This window comes from Propithecus coquereli, unplaced genomic scaffold (genome assembly GCF_000956105.1).
Source record: "Propithecus coquereli isolate 6110/MARCELLA unplaced genomic scaffold, Pcoq_1.0 Scaffold189, whole genome shotgun sequence".
NCBI classification, from domain to species: Eukaryota; Metazoa; Chordata; class Mammalia; order Primates; family Indriidae; genus Propithecus; species Propithecus coquereli.
In genome coordinates this window covers 708,351-727,344 of record NW_012143745.1, presented here as the reverse complement: position 1 = coordinate 727,344, position 18,994 = coordinate 708,351, and the positions used below count along the sequence as shown (strand labels likewise).

The following is an 18,994-nucleotide window of genomic DNA, read 5'->3' as shown; positions in this document are numbered from 1 at the left end:
GCAGAGCAAGAGGAGAGTGATTAATTAAACTCTGTGGTGCCATTTTGGATGGAGAGTCTCCGTGACAGAATAAAGCATTAGCAGGCATTTTGGGGGGTGGTAGCCACCTCCAGAAGGGCCTGTCCGACCTCTGAAGTTCAGATCTTCTGCCTGTCTTCCCTCCAGTTCCTGCAGGCTCCTGGCAGGGACAAAGACAAGGGAGATTTGTGCAGATTCAGGCAGAAATTTCTGTGATTTCTGAAATATTATGAAACCAAGGACTGTACTAAAATATGCGGCAAAGAGAACATTTTGGAGAATGCCAATCCTGATGTGCGATAACATTCTCTTCCTTCCTAAACCTTTCTGGGCAATATGTATGAAGAAATAAAAACAGTAAATAGCCTCACATCAGGTCAGGTTTTGTGGCCAAATGAGGTCAGTTCACATCAGTTCTGCTGCCAAGTGAGTTACAAAAACATTTTGGTTTTCAGAGCTTGTTGGAAGTTGGAATTGTGGATAAGGAAGAGCTGGCCTGTGTCCCTTACCCTGTTTGTCCTAGGCTCTGGATTCCTCCCCTTGCTTCCAGCTCCACGCCCCCAACCAACCCACCCCGCACCGGGTTTTCAGAAGTTGGAGGAGGATTTAAGCTAATTAGCCACAGAGCTGCCACCTCTCCCTCCCACAGCCTGCACGGCGCGGAGGCAGAGACCCAGACTCTCTCACCAAACCTCTCTCCCTAAAATTAGGGGTCACCCTGACCTGTGAGGTGATTTTGCAATACTTGTGTTGAAGGCCAACTTCAGTACAGCGTAAATAACATGTGGACATTATCACCTCAAGAAATTATAACAGCAGAGAGTGGGAAAGCATCCTAAAAAGGTGTGGATGGGCATGTGACCCACAGGGCAATGGCTGACAGCCAGGGACAGCCAGGATACACCCAGCTCCAAAAGAAACAACATGACAAAGAGGATCGGCAGCAGACCCAAAGTCTGAGTGCCCCTGTGCAAGGGGACCGGGTTGTGCTCTGGGCCCGGTGCCTCTGACCAGGCTGACAGGTTTCTAGCTAGCAGGTCGCCACCTCCTCCAGAATTTAAGGGAGCTGTGTGCATATGCCGTGATCTCCTGCTAATCATAGCCCTGAGAGAGAGGAGAAATCTAGGTTCCTGTATGGCTTGAAATCAGGTTCTTGCTTTTGTAAATTAACCAGGTCAGAAAGTGGGTGGGATTCCAGACTACAGGCTTGGGGGCCAGGAAGCAGCCAAAAAGTATACCAGGGCTTGGTGCGGAGATGGCGACGGTGATACGATGAAGAAGGGAAGGAAAACTGGAGAGTAGTGGCTGGGAAAGAGGTCAGACCGTTTGCCTCACCCTAGGTGTGGTGTTTCCTGTGCTGTCACGAAGGCCGCGCACAGGGGCTGCGTTCTCTGCAGTCAGCAGTCTCCCGCCACGTCCTCTGTTGGTGCCACGCAGCCCGGCGTTTCAGCACTCGGGCAGGAGAGTCTCAAATGATGGATGGCCTGGCTGAGGTGGTCAGTAAGCACAGGCCCTGGAGCTGCCCTGTGTCTCCATCAAAGTCACCAAACTCCGGGGCACTTTGGGGTCACCAGGCCCGATGGTGCCAAGCCGTCAAGCTGGCATGACAGCAGATCTCGAACAGTGGGGCTTCAAGAGTTTGCCCAGACACAAGGAGAACTCATTTATGAAGTTCATAAATGGAGGTTATAAACTCTATAAACAAGGGGCAGTGTGCTTTCATTCTATGAAGCTGATTTTGTCTGCTTTATTCATGTATTTTTGTCAGCTTAATTGAAATGTAATTTATATACAATAAAATTCAACAATTTTAAGAATGCAATTCAATGAGCTTTGCTATACATCAACAGTCACACTACCACGTACGTGACACAGAACAGCGGTTGGCAGACTACAGCCCATGGGCCAAATCTGACTCCCAACCTGGTGTGACACAGAACAGGGGTTGGCAGACTACAGCCCATGGGCCAAATCTGACTCCCAACCTGGTGTGACACAGAACAGGGGGTTGGCAGACTACAGCCCATGGGCCAAATCTGACTCCCAGCCTGGTTTTGTTTTGTTGTTTTTAAATAAAGGGTTGTAAAATGAAGAAGAAGACATAAATCTTATGTGACCTATGAAGCCAAAAATATTTACTATCTGGCCTTGACTGGAAGAGTTTGCTGACCCCTGACACAGACATTCCCTCTGGGCCCTGTGCAGGCATTCCTCCCCTCCCCCTAGCAACCAGTGATCTGCCTTCTCTACATGTAGTTTGCCTTTTCTAGAATTTTGTCTAAATGAAATCCTACAGTGTGTTGCCTTCTGTGTCTGGCTCCCTTCATTTATCACGCCTTTGAGATTCACTCTCCAGGTTTCTGCGTGTATCGGTGCCACGTTCCTCTTTTATTTCTGAGTGGTATGGCAAGGTTCATCTCCTGGGTGAGGTGGGGGCCCAGCACATGTTAGCCACGTACAGACTCAACAGAGAAGAAAAGGAAGTCGCAGGGGCACAGTCAGGCCTGCAGCCCAGAGCCACCCACGCTCACTGTGCTTGTCTTTGCAGGCATGAACAACCGGGAGGTGCTGGAGCAGGTGGAGCGCGGCTACAGGATGCCCTGTCCGCAGGACTGCCCCATCTCTCTGCATGAGCTCATGATCCACTGCTGGAAAAAGGACCCCGAAGAACGCCCCACTTTTGAGTACTTGCAGGGCTTCCTGGAAGACTACTTTACCGCCACAGAGCCCCAGTACCAGCCTGGCGAAAACCTGTAAGGCCCGGGTCTGCGGAGAGAGGCCTTGTCCCAGAGGCTGCCCCACCCCTCCCCATTAGCTTTCAATTCCGTAGCCAGCTGCCCCTGAGCAGCAAGAACCGTCCAGGATCAGATTGCATGTGACTCTGAAGCTGACGAACTTCCATGGCCCTCATTAATGACACTTGTCCCCAAATCCGAACCTCCTCTGTGAAGCATTCGAGACAGAACCTTGTTATTTCTCAGACTTTGGAAAATGCATTGTATCGATGTTATGTAAAAGGCCAGACCTCTGTTCAGTGTAAATAGTTACTCCAGTGCCAACAATCCTAGTGCTTTCCTTTTTTTAAAATGCAAATCCTATGTGATTTTAACTCTGTCTTCACCTGATTCAACTAAAAAAAAAGTATTATTTTCCAAAAGTGGCCTCTTTGTCTAAAACAATAAAATTTTTTTTCATGTTTTAACAAAAACCAATCAGGACAGGTGTTTGTTTTTTTCTTTTTTATAACTATGAATATATTTAATATATATGTCCCTGTACATATACAATGTGGGTGCTAACGTGGAGACTATGGCCAGCCTAGACCACAAAGCTGCAGGACCCAGAGTGAGGATTTTACTGCAAAATCAGCATCAAAGCACTGGTGTTATTCTGAAAACCAGTGGCCTCTTTTTTGGCTTTTGCAAAGCATGATTTTTTTTTTTCATTTGGATTGTACTTTTTTGGTTCATGACTGTACCTGTAGATGGTTATTAACGCTGACTCTTTTCAGGAACTCCCCGCAAGCTGAATTCAAAAGTTTTGTTACCAGTATTTGCTTCGACTTAACTGCGGTTTGTTCTTGAAACTTAAAAGCGAGCATATTTAAGCAAGCAAATGGCCAATACTACCAAGGGAACTGGAAGATGGATACCACACAAACTTCTTGTATAAAAATATGAATGCTGAAATGTTTCAGACGTTTTTTATTTAATAAACCTTGTAACCACATTTAAATGGTCTAAAACCCATAGCATTGTAGTCATGGCAACCTGCTAAACTTTCTCATACAACTAAAATTTATGGGGAAGGTGAGGGTGGAGGGTCGTACATTTCTCATTGTAAAGTAAGTGTTTTGAATGTCCTGTACTGCTAATGAATGACTTTCTATATGTCCAAGAGTTCTCCAGTGGAATAACTATGCACTACTTTACATTTCATGGGGATGCACAAAAAAAAGTATTACATTTTTAGTTGCTGTTTGTACCAACCTTGAATTACGTATGTTTAACAACAACAAATCAAAAATCCTATTTCTATTGAGTTTTTAATACCGAGTAGCCCCTCTGAAGTCTTAATTCCTTTTTTGTTATGATTTATTTGTGAGTTTACATTTTTAAATTGTTTAACTTTCTAAATTTAGTAATTAAAAAGAGAGCATTTTACATTTGAATTTTTTTTTTGTTTATTTGTTTAAATCATGGAAGGTACCCTGGTAGTTCTGTGACATACCTGTCCTTCACCAGATGGTAAGGAGTCACCTAGCAAATTTAGCCATTGTGCAATGACTTCCAAATGACAGAGACATTCAGAACATCTGGAGAGTCCCCTCCACCCCCAGAAAGGCTGGGCTATTGTCTGTATAATTTAAAGATTCTTGAAGCAAGGTTAGGCATACCTTAACGTTTTAATTTAGCAGACATTTTCTCTAACTGGAATTGACTGTATCCCACTTATAGGCGAAAGAGACAAATACAAGAATCTTTCTTGTCCTGGAGTCAATATATGCATTTCCGAGTGTCCCTCTACTTCTATAATGAAGTTGATATACAAGGAGACAACCTGGTGTGGTAGAAAGGGCAGTGAGTGGACCCAGGCCAACTGTCCAGGCCTGGCTCTGTGACCATTCAGCTGCGGAACCACCTGGCATCTCTCGTGTTCAGGGCCTGTCTGCAACGGAGGGGCTTGGATGAGATGCACTCTTGGGTCCCTACAGCTCCAAGATCTGATTCTAAAATCCCTGATGTCATGTGGAGTCATACAAGGAGGACAGTTTTTTTGTTGAAATAACCTTAACATGTAGAAAGGGTTTCCAACATTTTTTTTAAATGATACGAAGAGGGATTTTCTGATTAACTAAAACTTTATGGTATTGTTTTTGGCATTAATACAATTGCTAAACTGATAAAAATTTTAAAGCTCTCATAACATACAATTATTAATACAGTATTAGGCAAATTGGTTAACATGTTCTAGATATTTTTAAAGACAACTTTGTTTTTAATCCTCACACCCCATTAGGTTGGATAACTTGCAAATATTCTCTGGAGAATTTTTGTTTATGTTTTTTGACTCACTCCAAAAAAAAAAAAAATCTGAAAAAAATAACTTGTTTTAAACAGAGATTCTTTAAGAAAAACAATCTCTTCAAAAGAAAGCATAGCCTTTAATTCATCAATTGAATTCATTGTGGATTCTCTTATATGAAACAAAACTATGAACTTGGGTCAACTCAAGGACGCTCTTACAAAAAACAGCACGCTGGAACTGTTCTGAAATGCTTAGAGAAAGTTGCAGAATAAAATTAAGAGAGTATCTACAAATAAAAATTAATCAGAAACTTTCAGTTTTCTTATTCCGAGAGGCGAATGTGCTTTCGGGAGCCATTCCTGAGGTAGACCAGTCCAGGCAAATGGAGCGTCACCTCCAGGGAGTCCCAACACGTCCTGAGAATCCTCTCTCCTCACAAGTTGTAGAAGTTTGGGGTAAGGAAATAATTTGCTGACCAGAAAGTTCCCTTGTTAAGAAAGAAAAGTATCACCGTAGTGTCCAGTGATGGCGAGATAGTTTTTGTCTTTAGTAAGCTGGTAGTGAATAAGCACTCGCTCCATTCCCTTAGGAGAGCTGGCATCTCACATTGTTCTGCTGGGCAGGGAGCCTTCCTATAAACTTTTTACTTTTTAAAAATCAAATAATAGATCTACTGGAGAAGATAATTTACAAAGTTCAGACATTGTAGACTGTGACAAAAGGATTTCTGTTCACCCCGTTCTCTCTGCAGCTCACGCTGTCCTCTGATGCTGCTTGGTTCACGGTGCACTGTTGGGCTGGGAGGGCCAGAGAGCTCCTGCAGATACAGGGTGTTATGTCCGGGGCATCAGGGTATAGACCTAGGCCAAGGATGCATTCGACTCTGCCCTCCTCATGGCACAGAAAGGTGTATGGGGAATCAGACACTTCCATGAGAAAAGTTAATCCGTCAAACATAGCCACACTGCTGAAGAGTTCTTGACAAGCACCAGAGGGTGTTTACCCACCTTGAGAGAGACAAAAATCCTCCTGTGGCTAAATGTTGGCACCAGAGGATTTTACGAGTAGCATTGGAGCTATACTATCTATCTGCAATTTCCTAGGGGGGCCTTAAGAATGTATATTGTATTAATTGGAGTGGTTCTTTCATGAGTCTTGAAAGAAGGTAAGGTTTTCAGCAACATGCGGAAGAGAATTATCCTAAAGCCACTGCAGAAGGGATGTTATCTGTTTATTTGTCATGACTCAGGACAAGAGAACCTCACTTCACAGGACAGGAATTTCCTAACAAGTTGTATTCGAATATAATGGCCTTTGGTTAGCTTGTTCCTGAAAGGTATTTTAATGGATTTAGATGACTTTTGTTGGCTTTCTTACAACTATATATTATACAGTACCGTTGGAATTCAATTAGGCTGTCAGAAACGTTTGCTGGAAGGAAGGGAAGAGGGAAGGGAGGAAAAGGGAAGGAAGGAAGGAAGGAAGGAAGGAGATTGGCTTTAATTTTGGGGGGGAAAAGAAAGGTCAAACAAACTTTGACTCTAAAAATGGTATTGTGGGGGTATAGATTACTAAAGCAATTATCAATTACATATATTTATTTTTACTTAATTCTCAAAAATAGATTACAACTACAGAGAAGAAAATAATGAAAAAATAGTGTCTTTGACATATTTGAAATATCAAATGGACCGTCATAATTTACATATACCTGTATTTCCAGAAAGTTTTCATAATAAATTCCTAAATCATACCTCATTGTTTCCCAACACGCAAAATATTCAGAATCCCATAGAGGGACAAAGGTAGCTTTATTTTAGAAATGAATTCTGAGTACTGAAAATAAAAATAAGTGATTTTCCAGTGTTGCAGGGACTACTCTAACAAGAATGTCATCAGTGACAAAAGACTGCTCCCACAACAGCCGGAACACGATGCTCCTCTCCAGAAGACTTACTGCTCTCTAACAACGTGTCTGATAATACTGCTCTTCTTTTCACGTGTCTTCCCTGCCGGATTGGGAGCTCCCTGAGAACAGGAACTGCCTGACTTGTTCACCGTTATTCTCCCTGCACCTAGAACAGTGATGTGTTCATGGCAGACGCTGGCTGGACAGATCGATGGACTGTTAGGTGGATGGTGGGGTGAACGGTCTCCCTTCAAGTGACGCACTTACCTAAGAACCTGCTGAGCACCCAGGGTTCACCGAGTGCTGCCAGCAGTGCTACCCTACGAGTTATGAATGCCCGGTCACCAGTCTTCGAGTGATTTGAAGGGCCAATCTATAGCCCAAAGCAAACACCATTGGTGCTTCCCAAACCTTTACCAAGAGCTTGTCCCAACACCAGTGGGGATAAATTTGTACCTCTTGGAACCTGGGGACAATAAATAAATGGCACCAAGTGATACATAGTCTTTAACTCTGTAATTTTATGAAAAGTTGGTATTTTACTCCCTAAGATATCCATCTTCATCTTCATATAAAATTATTTTCCCAAACCATCAGGTTGTGCACTGTTAGCCAGCCTGTGGCCTGTGTCCCTGACACACCCTTGCATGACCCAGGGAGCTCCTGTGCCCTGTGATATCCATAAAACATCACTGCTCACATGTCATTACTGTACTTGGGAGAGGTAACATTAGCCCCCATTAATATGGATTCTCTGATCTCCTTTCACTCAGCAAAGAGCCCCATGACTGAGAGTGGGACAGAAGATGAGGGAGTTGATGATGGAAAGGAAAAGAAAAACCATCCAGAGCCACCTGGCAGTAGGGTCAGTCAGGTCAGCCTGCGCCACCAAGATGTAAGCGGGCGTAGAGAAGATGGAGACAGTGGACAAGGAGAAGGAAACCAGAGCTGGGTTAAGAGGAGTCCTTTCCAGGGCTGTTCAAGGCAACGGGATGAAGGTGGATATGACTGTGGACACCGTTCATTCCTTCTCCAAATTTCTGTTGCCTACTTATGGGCTAGACCCTGTGCTTAGCACCAGAAATTCAAAGAGAGACCATATTCACAGTCCAGTGTAGATGGAGACCCATAAAAACAGTTGCAGTAAGCTCTCTGCTGGATGGAAGCACAGGTGTTAGCAAAGGAGTGACATCTAGCTGAGAAGGGGGAGGGCAGGGGAGGCTTCCTGGAGGAGGTGCTGCCTGAGCTCAGTCTTAAAGATGGCTTGGTAGCAGGGGCTAGTGTTTCCTGCCTTTGGATGTGTTTCCTTCTGATTTCCAGCCCCCATTAGGGGCTACCTCATGCTTTAAATATAGGAAGTGATCGGCAGATGGGTCTAGATAAAGAAAAACACCAATAAAAATCTCATCTCTCTCTGTCTCTCTGACATACACACACACACACACATTTATTCTGATTAGTTGGCTACTACACAGAGGGTAAATAATACTATTCAAGGACAGAGAGTAAGATTTTAAGCAGATTGTTGTCTCCAATGTCCCAGCTAGAATGTAGTTTGAAAGATATTTATAGAATATGAGAATGAAAGAATTGCTGGGAAAGAGGCTTGTAATAACTCCTCACTACCTCTCTTGATAGCAATTAATAGGGAATTTTCTCCTATTTATAAATCCATTGTCATTCTTTCCTTTCCTTCTATCTACTAGCCAGGCTATTTTGCTCGAATCATCATGCACCGTGTGAATTCATGGAGGAAGGTGTAACGCTGGCCACTGCAAGGTGGTCTTGTTGTTTGTTCTAGATATTTTTCCTTTAGTTAATTATCAAGTGCTTGCTATGTAATAATCAATGGGGAGCTAATTGGAAGCAAGAGAAAATGAAATGGGTATTATTCAGATAGTGTTTTTAATGAAAAGAGCATACATAATACTATGGGGAAATATCACTAAATAGCAAGAGATTTCATTTTTTTTTTCCTTTGGTGTGTGTTTACAAAAGGATTCATAGAAGTCATTCGGAAACTAAATCCATGTGAATCCTTTCATTTTTTTAGACTCTTCCCAAGGGGTGAGCACAGGAAGATTCCAGGAGGGAAGCTGAGCCTCGGCAAGACGCAGAGAACCCAAACCGCCCTGAAAGGAGCCTGGAGGTCTGTCAGCTCCCAGAGAGGGAGGAAATGGTAAGCGAATGGCAGCAGTTGCCTGGAGAATTAGGAAGTGAATAACAATGCTTTCTGGTAAATTAAGTGCATTACATTGTGCAGAGGAAAGTGATGGGAAAGCCCTGTTAAAAACTGAATAATAATTTGCCCACATCATTTATGTAAAAGGCATAATTTTCCTACTTCAGTGGACTTTAGTTTGATTTAAAATATGAGCAGCTCCAGGACTGTTCACCAAAGCATAATTTGTGAGATAATTGGGAAGGGGAAGAGGAATCGGGCTGCAATCAGCTCAATCCTTCGTGAGCCACTTCACCTCCTTCCTCTCACCTGCGAATTTTGGAAAATATTTGTTTATACATTCCTGAAGGTCTCTAAATGAAAGTGCAAAGCATTAATCATTGTCATTGCTATCACTAAACCATGACCTCACCGTGTTTGAGCGGGGGAATGCAATGCTTCATTCTATTCAGTATTTTTCTGCTCTGATTCAAATAAGTACTTGTTTTTGAAGAGTGGGGGAAAATGGAAATGTAGCAAAGCTATACTTAAAACAGCAAGCCAAGAACAAAAGCAACAAGCATGCAGCCAAAGGAGACCTTGGAAGATACACAGATAAAACAAAAAGCTGTGCTTGGCTGGGATTTCTGTTTCAGAATCGAATGCAAAATGGAGAACATTGTTCCAGCTGTAAAGGTTTTGTAATCTACGAGCCGTCTGAAACAAAAAGGCATCATCGTGTAATCCACCTTGACAGTCAGAAGCTGCACTACTTCTAGGAATTATGATATTTGTTCTTGACTAATGTAGCTTTTCAGAACCAGAGGGGTTGGAGGTGGGGTGGAATTCGTAGGCAGACCCAATACCCCTCGCTCCCACAGGGCACACCCATTTCAATCGGTGTTCACGTCTCTTCCTGTCGTCCTTTCCCCATCCTCCTCACCCCTGCTCCCCAATCCCATTAGAATCATAAAATTTTCACTTAGATATTCATTCACTCTCTTTATCCCCATCTCTCCACAAAGGGTCATTATTTGCTTATTAAATTCAGCTCTCAGATTTCTACCTTTCAGGGCAAAGCTGTGGCTGATTGCTGTCTGCTTGTCCCAAGCAATCTTCCTTTGTTGCACTAATTCCTGGCTCCTCTAGAACCTTGCTGGCCTTGAGGCTGAACGTTGAACCCCACAAATCTCGGCACTTCTTATCTCTGGGGTGCCCATTCTGGTTGAGCAAAAGGGCCTTCTCCAATTCTAATACTCCTCCCCCTCCTTCCATCTCCCTCGCCAACCCCTGCCACCGGCTTAAGATTTATTAGGCACTAGTTTTTGTACCTATGCCTCCTGCCACTTGCTATAAATCGCCTTTATGCAAATAGAAAAAGCTACCCTGCCTCAAGACACTTTGCTGCCATCTGCCAGAAAATCGTTATAACAAATATGCAAAAGGATAATGACTAGAATGTGAATGGTGCCCCCTAGAATTGTGCAGTACACAACTTGCACAACTACATGTGACAACCGTGTAGTATGAAATCACCTGAGATATCCTGGAACCCTGTGTAAAAATCACAGCTGCAGTAAGTCAATCTTGTTTTTTATGACAGTTTGCAATGTCAAAATCTAAATCTTTCACCATGATAAGAAATTGCTGAGGGGCAGTTTCTAGAAGAGACAACAGTTCCCAGGCAGCAGTACCTATAAGAAGAAAGGGCTTTTCCAGCATTCAGCCCGAGCTTTGACCTACTGTCTTGGCAGACACAGCCCAAACCACACTTGGTTGATTTTCAGGAAGCATCGACATTAGAAGGCTGGTAAATCTGAATGTTGGGGCGTGGGGGAGGTGGACTTGGCTTACACGTAGGTCAACCATTACCCCCCTCTCTGGCTTTGGTTGCTTCATTTCTTGTTGATCGCCCCATCTGTTCCCCTCCCTCCTTCCCATTCAGCACAACCTGCATGTTCTGTGATCTCCCACTACATAACAAACCGCCCCAAAACTTAGCAGCAGAAATAGAAACAGTCATTTATTTTGCTCACGAATCTGCCATTTGGGCAGGACTCATCAAGGACAACTCCTGTGTTCCACACGGCCTCAGCCAGGGCAGCTCAGGTGTGGCTGGAGGACCCGCTTTCACAGTGGCTCGTGCACGTGGCTACTAAGTTGATGGCGCTTGCCCAGGAGCCCAGCTGGAGCTGTGGGTGAGGGCTTTGGTTCCCTTCCACTCGGGCTCCCAGGTGGCCACAGTGGGGCCCATGTTGAACCCCCCCGGCTGACTCATCATTAGACAGAGACAAGCTGCCCCCACCCAGCTCTGCCCCAATTGCAAATTTCTAAACAGAACGAATTATTATGTTTTTAAGCCGCTAAGGCTTAAAATAGTCATTTTGCAACAGTTGATCACGAGAATGTATCCACTGTGCTCACTGTGGTGTGACTGCATTCCCACATCTTTCTAGGCTGCCTCCTGGAGCTGTAGAGCCAGGAATGTAAAAACTACATTTCCCAGGCTCTCCTACCATTAGGATTATGACTGTGAATTAGGCTACACCAATTAGACATATTTGCACAAAGTTTGGAAGGCACACACCAAGTTCTGTGGCTTTTGGCTATTCTCTGCTGGGAAGCAAGGTCATGGAGCCGCTGATATCCACTCTCCGGCTTCGTGGGTATCAAGAGTCTGTTGGCAGTGGCTAGGCGCCTCTGCCTAGCAAATGTGGTGGTGGCAGCAGTTCACGTGTTGCTGGCTTTCTGACCACTTTCTGCCTTGTTTTGTAGCTACTGTGTTCTTGAGGTTGACAGTTCCAATGGCAGCTTCCTGAGCCCGACAGTTCCAATGGCAGCTTCCTGATTGTGTCAGAGGGACACCTCCCCTGCCAGATTGGTTTTACCACATTCTCCAGAGGCCCAGCCTAGAGCCCTCTCTTCTAGCCCTTCCAACAAGTTTGCAATTCCCCATATTAAATCTCTTTTTGCTTAAAAACCCTAGTGTAGTTTCTGTTTCTTACACTGAACCCTGCTACTGATATCCGGGTGGTCCCCAAAGCTCTGTCTCTTCTCAGCCTTTCTTTTGTTCTTGCTTGCTTGCTTCCTGTCCTTTAATCATTCCTTTAACAAATATTTATGGAGTATCTACGATATGCCAGGCACTATACTAGACCCTGGAGAAAAATCAATGAACTAAACAGGTATGGCATCACCTGCATGGGAGGAAGCAGAACAAAGACCAGGAGTCAGCAAAACATAACGCTAGGGTCCAGTTGGCCACTGCTTGTTTTTGTCGATAAAGTTTTCCCGGAACACAACCTCACCCATTCATTTCTATCTATTCCGTGGCTGATTTTGCCTGACAATGGCAAAGTTGAGTAGTTGCCATAGAGACTGTATGACCTACAATGCTGAAAATACTTACCTTCTGGCCCTTTTTCAGAAAAAGTTTGTTGGCTCCTATATTAGGCAAATAAAACTCCAAGTCATGCTCCTGTGGTGCCGACATCCAATCGATTGCTCTGTTCGTCAACTCTGCAGACAGCCCCAGTCAAGCACCTTGCTCAGTGCTAAGCCCTCACGAGGATTCTCTCTGTTAGTTCTCACAGCAGCCTTTGGGACATATTATTATCTCTGTTTTACAGACAAGGAAACTGAGATCTATAAAGATGTGAGCTTGGTTGACTGGGTAGATGGTGACATGGAAGAGGAACAGAAAACGGCAGATGACGGGTTCAGTTCCGTTCGGATCCGCAGCACGCGAGGTTCCTGCAGACGTCCGCTTCGGGCTGTGCCAGCTGATTTCCTGCCGGGTGTGGTGCAAAAGCGAGGATTTCAAGTCTGAACAGATTTTAGGTTCAAATCGCAACTCTGCCACTCACCAGCTGTGTCACTTTGAGCAAGTTACTTCACTTCTCCAAGCCTCTTAGTTTTCAGTTTCCTTATAAGTCAAATGGCTCTTGTGAAAACCAAAAAAATCTGCACGCAGCACTTAGCATGGTGCGTGGCACATGGTAGACGTTTGATATGTGCTGGCAGCTTCCGCTCCATCTTCAGTCTTATCCTTCACGTGGTGGAGGGTAATCTTCCGAAATCACAGCTTTGATTATGTCATTTTCCTCCTCAAAAAATGTGATGGCGCCCCCTGACCCCCACTAGCAGAAGGAGACCTGTTTGGAGGACCTGCCCAGCTCCTGCCCCTTTCTTTAAACTCCCCCACACACTCTACCCTCTATTGAAGGGTGGGCCCAGCAGGTCATGTTTTACCACCTGACCACCCCCCACCAGAACATCTGAAATACAAGGGGTACACACCTAACCAGGGGCAGCCAGTCCACTGGACACTGGCTAATCCAACTGTCTCCTTCAAGTTGGGACCAAGAATCAGGACGCTGTGGTGATGGATGCTTGGCCTACAGGGCAGGCTGAGTCAGGGCCAGAGTCAGCCCTGTGGGGAGCAGAGGACGCAGTTGCCGAAAGAAGCAGTGCCGGAGGCTCTGGGCCACCAGAGAGAGTGGCTGGGAACAGCTGCTGCCCACGCTGCCACATCTGGAGGTCCAGTTGTGCTGCCCACGCACCATCTCTGTGAGAGTCCTCCGAACCATTGCAGTCTAGTGTCTCTTCACTTGAGTGAATTCGAGGGAGTTGAGCCCCTGCAGTCCGGCTCCACTGTCCGGACAGCCTCGTTGCTCCCGTCACACCCACCGGCACCCCCGCCCTGTCTCCTGGCTACGCCAAATCACCCACCACTCCGTGAGCGTGCTCTGCACTGCTGCAGTCTTTTCCCTTGCCGGGACTGTTCCTTTGTCCTCTCTCCTCTTCTTAAAAGCTTATCCATCCCGTGACACCCGACTCAAGCATCTGGTGACGGCCGCCTCCTCAGAACCCCTCGCGCCGGCTCTGGTCTTCTGATGGCGTTTGCTGCACACCACTCCCTGCCGTGCTTGGCAGAAGGTGTCCTAGAGTTTCTTTCCTTGCCTCTAAGCTCACTGAGGGCAGGAACTTGGCACACGTGAGGCACCCAGACATTACACTGGATTTAATCCAAGAGGCGGAATTCTAAAATACAATCTGAGCTTCTTCAATAAAGAGCATTGTGCCAGTACGAGGCATCATAATTAAAATGGAAATGCGTTTAGAGAATGCTTCAGATTAAAGGGACAAAGATCAAAGGGCACATTTTTGGCCAGGAGTTCTGAGTCTTGCAGATCCAAATAAATTTTATTTCCTAAATTGATTAGAACCATAACTCTGGATTTGGTGCTGCAATATAAAACTTTTTGGAACTTTTATCCTGGTGGAAAGGCTGTCACCTCTTTACTGTAAGTGTTGAGATTGCTCTTGTCTAAGATTAAAGCCCTCGTCCCTATTGCTGAAACTGGCTAGTGTATCCAAAAGGCTCGAGTTAGACTTTCACCGTTGACCAGGGAACCAGCAGAGCCCCGCCTCTGTTGGCTTTGCAGGCACACCTGGCTTCAGACTTATCAGGAGAGGGTGTGTCTGTGTTATGTGTGGACACATGTCCACTCAGGTTCAGGATCCTGTGGCCCCATGTCAAGAATAGAAAGCAGCTGCTCGTGCAGACAGTGCCTGAAACACTAGCTGCATTTTGCAAACGTGTAAGAATTTCCCAGATGAGAATCTTGACTGCAGATGTGAGCCTGGCAGCTCCTCCCGGGGCCCTGTGCCTGCGGCTCAGCCCTGAGGACGTTGTTCCAGCTACACTCCCAGCCTAGAGACAACTCACGCCTGACTGTCCCTCTGTGCAAGGAAGCTGGGCTTGAGGTGGTGAGTCAAGCCCTTGCCCCTGAGCCTAGGGAGGGAGAGAGACCCCCGATAGCTGAAGCAAAGTCCCCATTCTCACAGGGCAGCAAGGCAGTCCTGGCCATGGGGCCCTTCAGCTTTTGGAGAAGCCAGGCGGGCTTGGCACGACTCACCCGAGAAAGCAAGTCCTTGATGCGGCAGGGACTAGTGACCTGTGAGGAGTGTCCTGGGAGCAGGATGACCTGACTCCTGTCACACCAGAAGAGCACGCCCCGCTCACAGCGCTACTCCTACTTGATTTGGGGCTGCGAGGTCTGAGCCTCAGCACTCGTACTTCGAGGAAGTGGTGCCCTGTTGGATTTGATGAACCCGACCTCCAGCAGACGGTCCCAGAAGATTGCAGACGTAAGGGCAGGTGGGACTGTTTTTCAGGGCAAGCCCCTGGTTTTATTGATGAAACTTTCCAGAAACACATTGAAAACTCCCATTGGCTTTGGTCCTATCGCGACCTCGTCCTTTTTGTAATGAGAAGGTCTCCATCAGGCATGACGTCCAGTGTCCCTTCCCTGGGCTGGCCACACTTCAGGACACCCTACCTCAATTCTCATGCCCTCTTTTGATAAATGTAACTAACTCAAGATTCAGATGTACTCCCCTAGGGGAGGGGAGAGGAACAGGGTGGGTTGGAGATGCCCTGTAGGGGGCACCCTAGCAATTAGCAGGGGCTTTCTCCAGAGGCTGAACGGCTCCAGAGCCTCCTTTGGCTTTCTTAAAACTGAAGAACCCTCAGGCGGAATTGTTCTCCACCTCCTGCTCACGGGGAAAGCCTACCGTTTGTCTTCTGCCCCGGCTTACCCCAGTTAGCAGTTCTTAACGCTGGCTGGCAGCTTCCCCCTGAGCTTGCTGCTGAATCAGGCAGTTGAGAGAACACAGCTTGAAATTTTAGTTAAATGCAAATTCCTAGGCTCTTCTGATTCAAGGTAAAACGCAGAAATCTACATTTATTTTAACAGGGTCTCACTCTGTCACCCAGGCCGGGGTGCAGTGACACAGTCATAGCTCACTGCAACCTCGACCTCCTGGGCTCCAGTGATCCTCCTGCCTCAGCCTTCTGAGTAGCTGTGTCTACAGGCATGCGCCACCATGCCCGGCTAATTTTTATTTTTTGTAGAGATGTGGTCTCCCCAAGTTGCCCAGACTGATCTTGAGCTCCTGGGCTCAAGCAATCCTCCCACTTCAACCTCCCGAAGTGCTGGGCTGGGATTTCAGGCATGAGCCACCGTTCCTGGCCTACATTTTTAAATACATAAAATTATTCTTCTTAATGGCACAAGTCATATATGTGTACCTTCTAGACTTAGTGTAAAAACATTACAGATAAAGCAATGCCCCACCCCTTCCCAACACCGTATCTTCCCAAAGGTAATCACTTATCAACTTGGTTTGTATCTTCATGATCTTTTTTGAATACATCTACACAGGCCAGGCTTTTTTTTTTTTTTTACATAAATGAAATCCTTCTGGAATCCATATTGCTCTGTACCTTGACTTTTCACCCAACAATATATCTCAGAGAAATTTCCATGTCTGTGTATTTAGATTTACTTTCTCATTTTTAACAAATGGTATTTAATAGTATTCCATAGAGTAGAAATAGCATCATTTATTTCATCATTCTTCTGTTGGTGGCTATTTAGGTTATTTCAGGCTTTTCAGTGTTACAAACAACTTTACATGCTTGCACTTTTTTCATGGACATCTGCAAGGATTTCTCTTGGAGAAAGATCCAGAAGTGGAATTGCTTCAATGTTAATTTTAATATATTCTTAAGTTTAATATCTACTGCTGAATTGTCCCATCCAACTGCTTAGTCAGTGTACGTAAATAATCATTTTCCTGTAATCTTCATTTTTTAACAAGTGCCCAGATGATTTGGATGCAGGTGTCCAAGGATCATACTTTGAGAACATCAAATAGTGGTTGTGTTAGTCGACTATTGTTACAGTAACACTGTGCTTACAGAAATTATCCAAAAACTCAATGGCTAAAAATAACAAGTTGTTTTTGTTTTTGTTTTCACGGGTCTGCAGGTGGACCACAAACCAGCTGTGCTTGACTGGACTCTAGACTCAGAATTCCAACTTGCCCTCTGCAGGACTTAGCTGCAGGCTTCAGGTCAAATTCAGATCTGTTCCACAAGTGTTTGCTCTGGGGCCCCGGCTGAAGGGGACATAGCTTCCCAGGGAACTCATGTCACGTGGCTATCATAGGCGCACCCACACCAACCAACACCTCTCAAACTATTTTAAAACCTCTGATTGCATCTCAGTCTCTAACATTCCATTGGCCAGTCATGTGAAATGGCCAAGCATGCATCAATGGGGCAGAAAGTATACCCCATCCTTGGCAGGTGGGCCCTGCAAAGTTATGGCGAAGGGGAGTGAAGAGTCAGGGTGGTGTCTTTTAATGCCATCTACCACAGTGGTTAAGGGCACAGGCTTTGGCAACAAAAACATTTGGTTTGAATCCCTGCCTCTGCAACTTTAGGGAAATTACCAAATATAGAGTTATTATTCCCCACTGTTGCACTGAGGTGATCCTCACCAAAAATGGGCTTTTTTGATCAACTTTAGTATTTGGTTTAAGTAGATTTCAAAACTGCTTTACAAGCAGCACAGCTCTCCAGCTTTCCTGTGAAATACACATTACTACAAGTTAGAAAACCAAGTCATGGCTCCCTTGAATGCTCTTGTTAATATGCCATTCACACTTCCTTTGTGTTCATTCATACTTAGGGTTTAAAGAGATTCACTTCTTTCTGAGTGTTTTGTTCCAAGGGAAAAAAACATATAGTAATTATCATAATTCCTTAAAAGATTTAAGTTTTTAAAAAGTAAAATCCAAAAATAGATTAGTAGGGTCTTCCAGTAATTTTATCTTTTTTATGTTATTTTTTAACTCTTTTTGAACTATAAAGCATTAACACACACAGAAACATGTTTTTTTTTTAATTAAGCAGAATCAAGGATTTTTATCATACTGACTGTATGAGATTGAGCTTGGGAATGTTTATCTTGAGAATTATTGACAATACTGAGTATTTAGAAATTCAATTTTTCAGTAATTATCTTTCCCCCCCCAAATTTAGATAATCTTATTTGCCTAGAATTTAAACACAAAACAAAACAAAAAACACCTCAAGAATTCCAAAGTGCTACTTACCATCAAAATGTTTTCAAAAAAAACTACTCCTCACCCAGCCGTGTATTAGACATTATGTGCGAGGTGATAGGAAGAACCCACAGTTCCTACTGGTGTCTTAGATACCAAGTGGGGTAAAATCTCTCTTGTCAGGTATCTTCCATCTCGCCTTGTCAATACTCATGGCTATAGTTGTTACTTATACCCTTTCTCACCCAGTAATCTGTTGTTGTAAATCTACTGCCAAAACTTTGTAATGACATAAATAAGTATTCATATAAATCTTTCATCTTAAACATTGCCCCAATCTAGCAGGAAGTAGCCTGATGACTACGTCACTCCCTCCTGCCAAAGATAAAACTTGACAGTGGGGAATATGTAACAGAGAAAATGGCCTGAAAAAGGGTTAAAATGTTTTCTGTCCCTTCGGAACTCCCTCACCCTTTTAGAGAACTAAAACCTACATCCCTGTCTCAGGCCAGTAGTCAGGAGGAGGAGGAGAGTGTCATTTGTTCTTTGTGCCATAGGAGCTGGCTCAAGAGAATTGTCCAGGCACAAGATTTTCTTAGCCGAAGATGGGCTGAGTTCAGGCAGAAGCCACAAGATTGCCTTAACCAAAGATGGAATTATGGTATTAATCAGAACCTTTAAAAGCTCTGTACTGCTCAAAAATAAGATGCCGGTACTTTAAGATGGGAGTCTGCCAGCCTCCTCATTTGCTGACAAGTTATTAATAATAACCTTCTTTTTCCTTCTCCTCAAAACAAAAAAAGACAATTCTTCAGGGTGCTGAAAACGTGGCCCAGTTTGACTTCTCTTTAGACTTGGGTAGTTTATATACTGATAGAGTTTGAGACTAAATTTGGCATTGGAGAATATAAAAATCAACATTGATATATTAGTTTGCTAGGACTGCCATAATAAAGAAA

General features: G+C 44.6%; 1 protein-coding gene across 3 annotated transcripts in view; it reads left to right on the top strand.

Annotated features, from left to right (window-relative positions):
- Positions 1–3,233, top strand: part of FYN (FYN proto-oncogene, Src family tyrosine kinase) — a 197,127-nt gene extending 193,894 nt beyond the window's left edge. For all 3 annotated transcript variants that reach the window (XM_012642840.1, XM_012642839.1, XM_012642837.1), the window contains one exon: positions 2,567–3,233. In XM_012642840.1, the coding sequence (XP_012498294.1) occupies positions 2,567–2,775 (209 nt within the window). In that variant the 3' untranslated portion in view covers positions 2,776–3,233. The remainder of the gene's footprint in view (positions 1–2,566) is intronic.
- The last annotated feature ends 15,761 nt before the right edge of the window (positions 3,234–18,994 follow it).